Raw genomic sequence first — 15,035 nt, 5'->3', positions numbered from 1 at the left:
GGGGGGGGGGGGGGGGGGGGGGGGGGGGGGGGGAGATGACACAAGCAATATGGTCTTAGGAAATAGGTCAGTCTAAATTGCACTTCATCTCATGATAAACCAATTGAATGTTATCATAAACTAACTTAAATTCTGATCACAATGTTCTTAAATATGAAAAAGTAAATGAAAATGAAACAAAAAAAAAACTTCATGAGCCCTAGATAACCCTAAAAAATTAGCTTGCTATAGGTAGGCAGTTCTTCATTGAATTGAATGTTCATGACCAAATTTGTCATCAGCATACTAAAATCTTAAATTTGATTTCAAATTTGATTTCATTTTGAGCACAATTTAACACAAGTAAACACACTTTAGAGTATCGCAGTACCTTGACATACAGTCTCAAATTTAGAGCAATGTTTTATAATGACTATCTCAGAACCTCTGAAACAAAGGCATCTATGTAGAGCCAGTGAGCTCCCTTCAGAACGGAACCAGAAAGTCTGTGACTGGATGAGGCGGAAATGTTAAGTTGTTAGGTACTTCAATCTGTAAACAAGGTTTGTACATGTATAACAGTGCACCATTTAACCACCCACCCCCTAACCAACATCTGTCTACCTTTGATCCAGCTATCTGCTGGAACACTCTCCCTGTACGGTGATTACCAGACCTATACACATGTACTATAACAAGTCCCTCTGTCCTCAAAGCAGGTATAATACATATACATCCAAGTCAATCATAGAGATTATGAAAAAGCTTCAGATGAAAGAGAAATCTCATATTAACCGACTTAATTCCAGATGCAGTATATATCATCTTTCTTGGGACAAAAACAAAATTCAGCAAATATAGAGAACATTCATTTATGTCAAGATCTCTGTTTCCGAATCCCAAAACACTAAGTTTAATATCAAACACCAAAAACGTACCCATATTTTGCAGAAATTGACTAATCAATTGTTCATAAAAGGCAGTAAAACTGTCTTTCACTGATATCCTTTGATTTCATCATTTCCTACACGCAATCGATGGAACTGAAAAATTTAATATTTGTTTCATATTTTGATCCAAGATTTATTATCTTTTAATATATATATGTGTAAAGGTTTCAGAAACCCTATAGCTAGCTGCTGAAGTAGAGGATTGAGGCCTGTCCTCAGCTGCAGTAGCTTAGCCTTCTGATGAGATCTTGAGGTTACCTGGCTACGCACAGGTGTGGCCAGCTTACCTTACAGGCTGATAGGAGTGGAGACTCCCACACAAGACATACATCATCTCTATAAGTTATGAGGATCAACATCAACACCTACCAGACCATATAGCTGTGTAAAATCATCATCATTACTTCCATATACATCCTAAATGTCAGCGATTTTTTTAAAATTATTACTTTGAAATGCTTTAGTTTCAAATACAATTTTTTCAGATTTTTTCCCCTTTTATTATTTCCCATCACAATTTTTCCATTTTTTTTTAAAAATATAACTGTTGTAAATGTTGGAAACTGGTTTTTGTTTTAGGCATGACTATAGCCAAATCGTTTCTGAAAAGAAAGCCATACATGTACCTTGCTGGACTTAAACAAAATATAATTAACAGTGTTCTGAGTGGGTCTAGACCGGGTTTCAAACACTGGACACAGATTGTTATACTTTCGCTGTAACCAACTGAGCTACCTGGTCAACAGAAGTGTCCTAATCCAACTTTGATACAGTCATATCCAAACATAAATTAAAGGGAGGTTACTGTGTATATGAAAACAAGAGGCCCATGGGCCTAAACGGTCACCTGAGTCTACAGTATTTATTTTTGTTGTTGAAATATGTACCAATTTGAGTAAAAAATAGTATAATGTTAACTTAACTTTGTCAGGACCATGAGCTGATCATTCCTAGACCAATTTTAAGTGAGATCGGCCTATTAGAACTTAGTAGCAAAATAGCGGCCATGGCAGCCAAATTGTATTTCTGATTGACCCGAAAAATAACAACACTTTGTCAGGACCATGATTCGATCATTCCTACAAAGTTTCAGTTCAATCGGCCAAGTAGATCTTTACTTTAAGTTTGAAATAGTTTACCAAAATGGCAGCTGTGGTGGCCATATTGGATTTCTGATCGACCTGAAAAATAACAACACTTTGTCAGGACCATGAGTCAATCATTCCTACAAAGTTTCAGTTCAATCGGCCTAGCAGAACTTGACTTTAAGTTTGAAATATGTTTTCAAAATGGTGGCCGTGGCGGCCATATTGGATTTATGATTGACCTGAAAAATAACAACACTTTGTCAGGACCATGAGTCGATCATTCCTACAAACTTTAAGTTCAATCGGTCCAGCAGAACTTGACTTTAAGTTTGAAATAGGTTTTCAAAATGGCGGCCGTGGTGGCCATATTGGATTTCTGATCGACCCAAAAAATAACAACACTTTGTCAGGACCATGAGGCGATCATTCCTACCAACTTTCAGTTCAATCGGTCCAGCAGAACTTGACTTTAAGTTTGAAATAGGTTTTCAAAATGGTGGCCGTGGCGGCCATATTGGATTTCTGATCGACCCGAAAAATAACAACACTTTGTCAGGACCATGAGGCGATCATTCCTACCAACTTTCAGTTCAATCGGCCCAGCAGAACTTGACTTTAAGTTTGAAATGTAAAATGTTAACGGACGACAGACGACGGACGACGACGGACGAAAACGGATAGCAATAGGTCACTTGAGCTAAAGCTCAGGTGACCTAAAAACCAGTTCAGTGGGACATGGATCGCCAAGTCCATAAGGTGGTCTCTTTATACAGATGGTCCATCCAGCAGGTTTGACAGTATTATAGTTGCCGAATAAGTACTGATTAATCTGCAGGTTTGACAGTAACATAAAATATAACTTCAGTTGTTCGTTTCACTAATTATTTTCCTCGTACATATTAAGTCATAATTGTTCATTAAAACCGAAGTGGATTACATCGTACCTGTAACCTAAGCTGACAAGGCATGGAACGTTGCCATTAGCACACCTGTCCTACCCATCCTAGGTGTGAACACCTACATCTGTAACCTGTAATCAAAGCACCTGTACGATCCTGATTTACCTGTCTGACTCCCACGTCCACCTTCCCCTACAGAGCTGCTATTTATTCTCACCTGACACACTGTTTTCTGACAGGTAATCACTGGATCTGTAATTACTGATTTCATTCCAGTGCTTATCTCTACCCCTTTGCATTGACACAACCATTGCCTACATAAATAATCGATAATGTTCCGATTTCTTTAAACTTTTTCCCTTAAAATCATACAAAATCAAATACTCAGAAAAATCTGATTTGCATGGGGGACATTTGAAACCATTACATTAACAGGATCTGGATTTTCTAGAATATTTACTTTATTCCAAAACTATATATCAAATGTAACCACAGGTGGCAACACACATTATTAATCTCAGTTTCGAATAATGAGTGGGCTTATTACAGGACAATGAAATAGCATTTGTCGGCATTCTTTACCAAGATATGTGTGGGCTTATTACCAGGCATGGGCTCATTGCCAGATAAATGCAGTGTGCATTTCAGGTACACTTTGATATTTGAAATATAAAGATATAATATCAGTGATTCAATAAAGAGCAGCTGCTGTTTAATATCAGGATATAAGGAAAATTTGTGGATTAAATGTCTCCATTGTTTCAACAAAAAATCAGGATTGAGAAATAAACCCTTTTAGGCTTAACATTATATTTATACCAATTCAACTCATCTTCTTATACTATGTTTATGAAATAACTATTGAAAAGGTCATGGCAAACCAATTTCTCAAAAAAACTTAACTGCAGTGAGAATGGGAGATGGGAGATGGGATCCCCTACCCCCAACCCACACCGCCCTACTGCTGGGATGGGAGCTCAATGGATGGAAGAAGACTGCTGTTTATCATATGGTACTGCTAAACATAAGCTAACAAGCTAATACCATGTGTTGGATGTATAGACCAATGTAGTTCAAACAGTATCTAGGGGAGACAGAAAACTGATTCTGTTCCAGTTATTTATTGAGTAACAAATATTTACCTAACTCCTAACAACACCGTTCGGCTAACCTCGGCCGATTCCGGTATCTTTCATCTAAAACATTAGATGTAGATCTGCCGAAGTGTAACGAATGCCACCAACACTTGTAATTATAGAGCAAGGTGACAATCCTTTTTCATCACATGATGCAACAGCTATCTATACAAACAAAGTCTAGTTATTCGTAGAATTTACACAAACATAAAACATACTTGTCTGTCACAGACTATTTCACCATTGAAATTGCCTTGTTTGCGTCATATAAACGTGTATGATCTATGAATGTCATGGACTATCAATAAATAAATAGCGCCTATACATAGCCAATGACTTATAACTTCTTCAACTTCAAGCAGGCATCAGTTAACATATAAAATCAGCTATCTATATACGTATGTGTGTCGGTCAATTAAATTTTAATAAAACCTTGTACTGTCCTTTTTTTCCAATTTTATTTCTAACTTAACGGGAATGTGTATGAATCAATGAACACCATGTTTTCCTAGCTACTATATCTCAAATAAACCTGCAACTGCCCTAAATTCTGATTAAAAAAAGCAGTAAAATGTACCCATAAATATATATTATATATATATAAATCAATCAAAATTGTAATAAAAAACATACACCACAGATGAAAAAAACTTTTCAATTTTGCGATACTGCCTAAATGAAATATTCTTTGATTTATTTCATTAATCTCGTAGGAAATGGAACAGATGTAAAATACCTTTAAACATATAAAATTATATCTGTGAGATAATTAGGAACCATGTCCTAAGTTTATATAAATTATAGAGCCTATGAATTTAAAATCCTTTTTATCACATGATCAAAAACAGTGCTAATATTATAAAACATGCTTTACCAGGAAATTCTGGAAATCTTCAATTCCGTTATCTTGGCTCTGCATATCATATCATTGTCTCCAATTTGACATCATAACATAATCTGGCAGTCTGTGACCATCATTTGTTGACATCACAAAAGGTGACAATGCAGTTTGATAACACTACAGTTCAGTGTTTGTGACTTGACGTTTCAGTGAGATAGCACTACAATTAAGCTCAACTTGATATTTCAGTAATAGTTGTCTAGTTAGGTGTCTGGATATGAAATGTGATACCATGGTAATCAAATGTCCTTGAAATAAGACCGATTTCATTTTTGAAAGAGAAATCATATTGTTTTAACTCCCTTCCCCTTCCCCCCAACCCCTACCTCCCAACCAAACACAAATTCAACACCATTCTATAGCAAATACCCCTCACTTTCCCCTCTATTTGACCTCAAGGCTTACCAGGTTGGCTCTGTTCTTCAGGGTCAGGTTCTAGGTCGACTGCGGTACCCAGGGAAGCAGTACCCTCAGAAACAGTTCCCATGGAGACAGTCCCCAAGGAGCCACGAGCGGAACCCCCTGAATCGGAGGTTTCTGCAGTAGCAATAACCACAGTTGGACCAAGGGCTGTCGTAGCTATGGTAGCCATGTTTGTTTATTTAGCGGTGTACTTTTACGAACACACTTTTTTATAAGTAATCACTCACATTTCTTGCAACACCAAGTAGTTCCATATTGCTAGAGATTGTACATGTTAGTAGAATTAATCCTGGTTTTATATCCAATGTAAGGTATTTACACGATGTAACACTGCAGCAACAACGACACAAAAATCAGGTATCAAACAGCAAGGTTAAATCTGTGAATCCAATCCTTAGCAAACAGATCCAAAGAATCTAGTTGACAGCTCTTTCAAACACAGTGCATACATATACACTATTCCAAAGAAGAATTATGCAGTTAAGCTCCAACTTTAAAGTATGCAATATCCCAATTTATACATAATATAGCTGCAAACACACAATATTCCGACGGATATTTAAATCAGCTTGAAGTATATACTATCCCAGTGAATATATACTTCAGCTTCAAATATGCAATATTCCAGTGGATATTTAAATCAGATTGAAGTACACACTCACTATCCCAGTGAATATTTACTTCCGCTTCAAGTACACAATTGCACTACATGAACACGGAACTACTTCATTGGAGCTATACTTTATGAACTGTCCTTACTCAGACAGTACCAATATTGCCTGCCTGTATTTAATACAAGGCCTTTTGTGGATGTACTGGATGGAAATCCTGCCTTATTAATGAAGTTACAAGTAAAACTCTCCTCTTTGAAGGTTCTCTAATAACATGTAGTTGAGTTTGTTGCTATCCTCACAGAATAATAGCTTCATACATATTTAGCTGTTTTGTATGCTCACAGAATAATAGCTAATTTCTGTTTATATAGTGCTTCGTTGTGTGTCCAGTAATTACTTGTGACAAATTCAATATGAAGCATACAAAACGGAAGAGATAACCAAGAGCCGAGTTTGCCTGCTGGTCCAGCTCAGGGATATACTGTATCTCAGTAATTCTATTATATCAGATCTCTGATAGCTACTACGGTTTCTATTTAGTCTGTGCAAGATATCTACAAAACACGAAGGTCCATGTACACAGCTAGTGATGCAACAGAAACTGTCAACCATATACACCAGCCACACTACCGATCAGGGTACATGTGTGTTCAGTGCCTGTTCTCCATACTACTATCCCCGGGATGATTATATCCAACTTCACTCATTCACTTCGACATCATGGACGATGGTGATGATGAGGCCTATTTAACCCGATCCAGATTTTACATTCTAAAAAGCTCTCCATATAATTAGAAGCACACACATATACTTTGTACTAGTTCCGTTAAGTCAGTATGTACTAGAGACATAGGCAATACACCTCCTCCCGATTCATCATCCTAGCTGTGAGAATGTCTGCCGTTAGCCTCCACCGCACCAGCTATTTACACTGCTGCATTCATCCTTTCTGTTTTCTTCTCTCACTTGATCACGTCTCAGCTTGATGGGCTACGATCCAACTCCAGCTGAAAATTATATTTTCACAAATTTATCCTCATATCCGAAATGAAAATTTGATTTTGAACCATTGGAATCCATAATTAAAAAAAAGGGGGGGGTTTATCCTTAAAACCTAAGTTAAAATTGAACTTTTATTTATCCTTTTAACAAAATCTTGTTTTAACTTTTATCCATCTAAAACCAAATTTAGCATGAACATTTATCCCAAAATAAAACTTGATTTTACAATCAATTTGTCCTTATTCAAACTTTTCTTTCCTGCTTTAATTATTACGTTGAATTGTATCCTTATAATATTCCAGTTAATTAATTGTTTGATCACAAATTTTTGTGAAAATTTCTATTTCGCACTTCCCGAAATCTTCCTTATCAGGACTGATATTTGATTTCACAACTTTATATCTTTTTGTTATTTCTCCTTTTTACAAGTCACATTGATGCACCAATTTATAACCTATCTGGTGGTTATCTTTGCAAATTTGCAATCTTTGTTACAAAGATTGAAATAAAACTTAATTTCTGAAAACATAAAAAAGTATATAGGTATCTTGAAAGCTTACAAGTATTTCAGGAACAGTTTGAATGAAAAGTAAGACACTTATGTAAAACAAAGTTTAAATCTTTTCCTGTACAAACACTTGCCTAAGTACATCGTAGCTATACACAACAGAACACAGTGACGGGCGTTTATTTTCCGGTGTCATGTACGATATTTTACAGTCAGAACGTAACATGGGAATTTCCATTCAAATGAATTCCAAGACAATTTTCCCGGAGCTTGCATCACTGATTTGTAGCAAATCAATTGTCTGGTTCAGTAGATGCTATCTATTGGTCCTGTGTAGCGCATCGAAACCTGGAGGAGTTTTCTTTTTGATTTACTCCTACAGTGAGTCACTCACATCCAGGCAGAATAATTGATTTACAGGGAATCAGGTCTGGTTTACTTTGTAAATTGCAGCATTTTGTTACCTCCATACACAACTGTTGCGTTTGTATTAACACAAATCACACCATCCAGTATTAACTGCTAAAATCAATCTCTTGCCCACAAATCAACCCAGACAATTCAGTGTACACATACGAACCAATTCATATACAACTGCGGTAATAAATTTATGTTTTTCGCTTTTCAATTTCTCTAAAAACAAAAGCTGTCAGCACTTGGAGCATCACTGATATCACAATGAAAATAACACTGAATTTGAGCTGAAATCGCATGTGTCCACAAGACTACATCATCTGTCCGATTCCTCCCACGCTTGTTGTCATAACAACACTAATGTCAAGGTCATCTGTCCCTGTCTCCAAAGAACTGCAGTGAAACTAATGCTGGACATCTTATGGTGTGTCGAGTTTCCATGGCGATGTAACACTTGTCTGGTTCAACTATAGGCTCAAGTTTCCTTGTCTGGGTGAGGACAGAGGAAATCTATGTCCACCATCACAGCACGGTTTCACACTAAATAACAGGATTAGTGCTTCCTCAATCACACTATATTTCTGATAATTTGTCACCTTGTTAATTTTCCCACTTTTGATTTGTCAAAGGTTATTTTTAGAAGTCAAAAAATGTATGCAGACATCAATTTGTCAACTTGTTTTGCAGCAAGTCTGATCACTCACAAAAGCCAAGTAAATGTTGTTGTTTGTATATTTCCTCTTTTTTTCAACATGTATACTGTATTTTCTATTGACAGATATTAGCTTTGTCCTACATTCCGACACTTCTTTACTTCAAAAGTTCATCATTATAACAGAAAATCCATGCATGTAAAATACTATGCACGGTCAATTTTTTATCGCGGTCAGTCGCGATTGCCGAGGATAATATACTCAATCAGAAATTGTATGACATGCCGGAGATTTCCTACATTCTGTGATGAGAATTACTCATCAAACTTCGGAGATAGAAATCAGGAAATAATAAGGCCGTTAAAACAGGGCCTACATAATGTGAACACAATAGATGCACCCCTCTCAGTGTTGACTGTTTTGTACAGTACTATATAGCCCCTATGGCTAGATCCAGCTAAGACAGCATCACTTTACTCCAGCACACACATACACACATGTATTATTGTTGAGGTCCACAGGTTTTAGTCTAGTGGGGATGATTCAGACCTCTCTGCCACCACTGGTTACACTGTCTGTAGAGTATGTGTGTCAAAATCGGTGACACACACACACGTGTGTAGGGGAGTTGATCACAATTACATTCCAGCACAACGTTCATCAATGAAGATCAGCTGTACATGAGTACTATAAAATATAACTATGCTGCAACCCACAAATGTGTGCTGTAATTGCGCTGCATCTCTGCTGCACAGTGTTGTTTCCAGCTATTTTAAATCCACAGTTTGCAGCTCGTTGGGTGAAAACCTACAAACTTAATGGCTATTGATTTATATACAGATATCACAAAGAGTCAATAGTTCTCTGTAGTCCTTCGATGGTTCGGTCATAAAGACATCATTAACTTGAGCCTCTGTTTTGTTGAAAACTGTATACACACTATTTACACTCCATCATTATTTGTAACAGTCGGAAAAACCCACAGAAATCACATCAACCTCTGGAACTATGCAGCAAAGTGTATCTCAATTAGCCTATGTAATTGAGTAAGATCCATATTTTGTTTCAAATGGCAACATGTGGTCACAGATTTATCAAGCTGGCTTTACCCTAATTAAATCTTGGCTCTTTTTGTTTCACAAATATGACTAAATCAGTTAAAATCTAGTGTTGATCTTCTTAATCTGCATTTTCAATTGTCTTTTCCACACATTTGTTACACCGAAATACTACAAGTCCACGAGGATGTTCCGGCTTAAACATGCAGAATTTCCTATAGGAGCTAGGCCCTGGAAATTCTACACACGGACAGCTTCCGTAAGATGGACTCCACTACAACAGCTTTGGTATCACGGATCGCACACACATACACACAAACAGCAGGAGCACCTTGACACGAAGCCGGTGACAAGAAGCCGGTATATCGGTATATCGCAGGTCTTTTGATCAGAACCCCATATGTTCTGTCTGCCACGCTGAAACCACTGTCATTGAGCCATCGTAACCACCATCAACAAACTCTGTCGACACCGTCATTAAATACAAACCTCACTTGATTGCAGAGCGAATAATCCTGTGCATCTGCAGTTTAATTCTTGTCGAGACATCACACAGAGCTTCGCCTTCTGCACAATTGTTCAATTCAATGCTATTTGCATCCTCCTGTATTTCACAAATGTAGATCACGAAAACATTCAGATAAATTTTCAGTCAGGAAGCTCGCAATCCACATTGGGTGTCTGTGGTCGTTTTGATTGATGTCCAAGCAGAGAAGCATGATATTATACTACCAGGAACGACAGGGTTTGGATGCAGATTTATTCCCGGTAACATTGAGAGTTTGGTAGACTGATCTCAGGGTACAAGCTTTTTCCCCCCACTGATCACACACAGGCTGTGTCGATCAATGCAGTAAGATCAACATGAGGAAATCTTGTATGCTGCTGTGTGTGACTGGGTGTGAGACTGACTGAGGAAGCAGCTTCGGCTGCTGTTACTGACACACACTGGTCTGACTCTTCTACACATCCCTAAACACTATATAATAAATGTGCTTTTTCCCCACAGTAAAGGGGTTTTTTACAATGCAGGGAAATTTCATCTTGAAGACGTGTCAAAATTTCAGTAAATACACAATCTCTGCTGTTTGCATGTAATTGATGTGTCAACACTTCAGTAAATACACAATCTCTGCTGTTTGAATGTTATTCTAATTTCATCTTAAAGATGTGTCAACATTTCAGTAAATACACAATCTCTGCTGTTGTGTCAACATTTCAGTAAAATACAAAATATCTGCTGTTGTGTCAACATTTCAGTAAATACACAAGCTCTGCTGTTGTGTCAACATTTCAGTAAATACACAATCTCTGCTGTTGAGTCAACATTTCCGACATTAATGACAAGTAATGGTCATACTGTATATACTTGTTTGATGTATCTAAAGATGAAGTAAATTAGAATTATCCAATGCAGACATTTAGCAATTGCCTTGAAAATGACATCCTCAGTTTTGTACAATCAGTCTTATACCTTTCACTAGATGATACAATATCTGAAAATTCAATTGGTGCCCATAAAAATTCACCTCTCCATAGAATTTCCACAAGATATATACATTTATCATTTTAATCAAAACATCTGTATCTGATCAAATTAAAGATCTGCAATTTTACATCAAACAAAGATGCATCTATATTGTATCAAGGTGGCTTATTTGGGGGTGAAAATGTGTTTTAAAAAGTAATCTTAACAATAAACATTCACATTTTTGGCTTGAGATCAAGTTTTAAAATATTAAATGTACATCACAGCTACATGTAGCTAAGCAATTGATGTGAACCACACGTGACCCAGTGCCCCAAGATGACCCTTTGACCCCTGCAGCCTCCCTCTTTTTCCTCCAGGAAGTGTGAGGCTCCCCTGATTAGATGAGTGGTGAGGGATGGAAGAGGCAGGTTATAATAACACTGTAGTAATACACACAGATGCGGAGGGGCACCCCTGGCTTATACTAACTCGGAATTCCATAGCTGTTGATATTTTCACAGCCAGTATCTATTAAAACTAGATGTAGGTCTGCACAGTGTAAATTGCGGATCTTTCAAAATTTCATTTGTGCTTTTTTCATGTAATTGTTGATTTTACAGCAATCTAACCAAAACTTATCATGTACATGTGTGTCAGGTCTTGATAATGTACNACACAATCTCTGTTTCAGTAATACGCGCCAGTTTTTAAAACGTAATCAAAACACTGACATTTGAGTTTGAATTACGTTTTCTTGTGCAATTTGAACTTAAAAACGAATCATCTATAGAAATAAACTGGTGCATGGCTAAGAATACATCAATGTTATAACTAATTGTTGGCATATTTATTGAATGTAAGTATTATTGCCAAAAGTGATCCGATTTGGGTACTGATCTGATTTGGGTACTGCCTCCTTACACAATTTTCATTCTGTTACTGACTAATTCTTGGTGTTTTTATTCTATGACAAACTGGAAATATTATGAAATATATAAAAACCTGTAAAAATGACATTGCTACAATTAGTTAACAATTTTGTGATGATATTACATACCCAAGGGGATTTAGATAAGGTGTACTGTATCCCTAATATATGCAGCCATACCCCCATTTTGAGAGGCATGGGGTACAAAAAAAAACAATTACAAAATTGAAAGGGAACACTGCATTTAAATACCAAACAGTGTCTACGTCTTCAATGTCAAATCTTTTAAAAAGAAAGCATGGTATTTCAATTAATGACTCGCAGCAATCAACATCAACACGATCTACCCCTAGCAGTGAAAACATTTTAACTTGGTAAAAACTTTAATATGTTACCATGGCTACTTTATAAACTGTTCTTTTTGTTTTATTTTACCTTAAATAAAGGTTTTATACTTGATTATTATGTTTTTATGAGAAAGTGTGTATCAAGTGAATCGATTCGAAGGGATCAAAATCGAAATCGAACCGATTCGAAAAATTCCTGATTCGTCCCAGCCCTAAATAATAATAGTTCAATGTTCTTATATACCACTTTATCACAACATAGTTTGTAGGTCGTCTCAAAGCGGTTCACAAACTATTATCCATGGTTATAAGGCCTTTGCAACCAGCCAATGTCTTTCTCAACTACCTGGGGAGCATACAGCCGGTGCTGCCATTTCGGCGCTTACAGCTAGCATTCAACAATTCTAGCACTACCCAACCATGCATGTACTCATTTACAGCTGAGTAGAATGGAAAAAGCGGAGTAAAGAATCTAGCTCGAACCTGCAACCCTTCGGTCACGAGCCTGGCGCCACACCACTAGACTACCATTTCCTTCCTTATTCTCACCCCCTCAAATCTTTGTCCTCTCACACTATAGCACTCCAATTCACAACTTTACTCTACTCCAATCTCCTTTTCATACCAAGTATACAAATGGTCAAATACTGACAGGAAATCCCCAATCAGTTTCCGATTGCCATGCGAGGGCTTGCCGGAAAGTATTACCATAGAAATAATGTTAATTATAAGAAAAAATTGTGACTATAAATAGCATGTTGAAAATGTAACAAAAACAAAAGAAATTGTTCAAAATGTAGAAATGATATTTACTGTCTTTCAAATGACCTATTTACAGGTATATGGATTGAAAAGCAGATTCCTGACAAAATTACAAGTGTATGCTACCAAGTTACTTACCAACATAGTATTCAAGAAAAAAAATTGAGTAATGCATTACTTTACCTCATAAATGTTAACAAGAATCGTTTAAGGACAGACTCATGGATGGATGAACAGAATGCCAGATAGACGACACGACGGACCACGAGTGAATTAAGGGCAATTTGAACAGCAACATCTATAGATGGTGGGCTAATAATATAATTCACATATCAAATCTCAATATAGTCAAACCTACTCTGACAACCATCACTGATAATTTGAGAGACCATGAACTTTAATTTTTTCCCATTGCAGTGATTTTATTGATGATTCTGCACTGAACCTATATAAAGAAATCAGGGCTCGTATTCATGAAACCGTTCTCATACTCAAGCATGGTCTGTACTCAAACCTACTTTCTTGTTACTCAGTTAAATCTTGTCAAACGATCAAAATGTCAAATGTAAACATTGAAAACAGTTTTCGGCTTGAAGCGTCTTCAATGTTTTTCCAAATCATTGAAAAAATAAGATTTGTTTATGAATTTACAACTAAAACAAGAAATTCGGCTTGAGCACAAATTCCTGACTTGAGCACGAGAACGATTTCATGAATACGGGCCCTGTTGTAATAAGAAACCATTTTTTGGACTTCCAAAGGGTGGTTACTCATTTAGGTTTTACTGTAGAAGTTGACTTTTTTACATCAATATATCGCAGTCTGATCATTAGCAGTTTGGAGTTGACAAGATTCGTACTCTTACATAAAACACAGATAGAATATACTTGTATTTGGTCTGCGGGCGAAGGGGGACATTTTTGCAATAGTTATATACCAGGTAATATGAAATGGTATTGGAAAATACAGTTAAAATTCCAAGTTAGGAGTTAACAAAGTTATTTGATAATAAATGTTGGATTTGTGATTGAGCTATCTGATCTGAGAGTTCATATACTTACATTCAGATGACTTGTCAAATTCTATACATGATGATAAAATACATCTATCCATTCGTAAGCACTGACCAGTGTTTGTTATACTTCAGGTTTAAATTTTTGTTGGAAACAGGAAGCGGATAACGACAATTAAAGCTGCGATTTCCTAGTAATATTTCCCACCCCTACAGTTATATGTATCGGAAGAAAGGACTTATCCCAAATGAGGACTCTTTGTTTGGCTACATTTTACATGCACCAGCATGTAATGTAGGAAAAGAAAAAATCTCACATAGACAAAAACAAGTATTGGAGATAATAATCAGGAAAACATATGAGCAAGTTTCCCTATAGAGCACAACAACAGCCTCTGCGGTTTGGTCAGACTGTTATATACATAAGACATTCTGTTGCAGAATTAAGCTCTGCAAGTCGGGCGGATTCCGAAAAAAAGGCTGTGAGAAATAACAAGAGGCCCATGGGCCTTAACAGTCACCTGAGTCTACAGTATTTATTTTTGTTGTTGAAATATGTACCAATTTGTGTAAAAAATAGTATAATGTTAACTTAACTTTGTCAGAACCATGAGCTGATCATTCCTAGACCAATTTCAAGTGAGATCGGCCTAGCAGAACTTAGTAGCAAAATAGCGGCCATGGCAGCTAAATTGTATTTCTGATTGACCCGAAAAATAACAACACTTTGTCAGGACCATGTTCGATCATTCCTACAAAGTTTCAGTTCAATCGGCCAAGTAGAACTTAACTTTAAGTTTGAAATAGTTTTTCAAAATGGCAGCCGTGGTGGCCATATTGGATTTCTGATTGACCCGAAAAATAACAAGACTTTGTCAGGACCATGAGTC

The 15,035-nt window shown here is 36.7% G+C and overlaps 1 protein-coding gene across 10 annotated transcripts in view; it reads right to left on the bottom strand.

Moving 5' to 3' along the window:
* Window positions 1-15,035, bottom strand: part of LOC110463738 (tyrosine-protein phosphatase non-receptor type 4-like) — a 191,050-nt gene that overhangs the window by 147,385 nt on the left and 28,630 nt on the right. For 7 of the 10 annotated variants that reach the window (XM_021518570.1, XM_021518566.1, XM_021518571.1 and 4 more), the window contains exon 2: window positions 5,359-6,997. The exons of 1 other annotated variant lie outside the window; for it this stretch is intronic. In XM_021518570.1, the coding sequence (XP_021374245.1) occupies window positions 5,359-5,545 (187 nt within the window). In that variant the 5' untranslated portion in view covers window positions 5,546-6,997. Of the gene's footprint in view, window positions 1-5,358; window positions 6,998-14,194; window positions 14,270-15,035 lie in introns of those variants that run through there. 2 more of the 10 variants (XM_021518567.1, XM_021518575.1) reach the window with 2 other exon arrangements.

This window comes from Mizuhopecten yessoensis, unplaced genomic scaffold (assembly GCF_002113885.1).
Source record: "Mizuhopecten yessoensis strain PY_sf001 unplaced genomic scaffold, ASM211388v2 scaffold10921, whole genome shotgun sequence".
In the NCBI taxonomy this organism is placed as follows: domain Eukaryota; kingdom Metazoa; phylum Mollusca; class Bivalvia; order Pectinida; family Pectinidae; genus Mizuhopecten; species Mizuhopecten yessoensis.
This window is presented reverse-complemented; position numbering and strand designations above follow the sequence as displayed.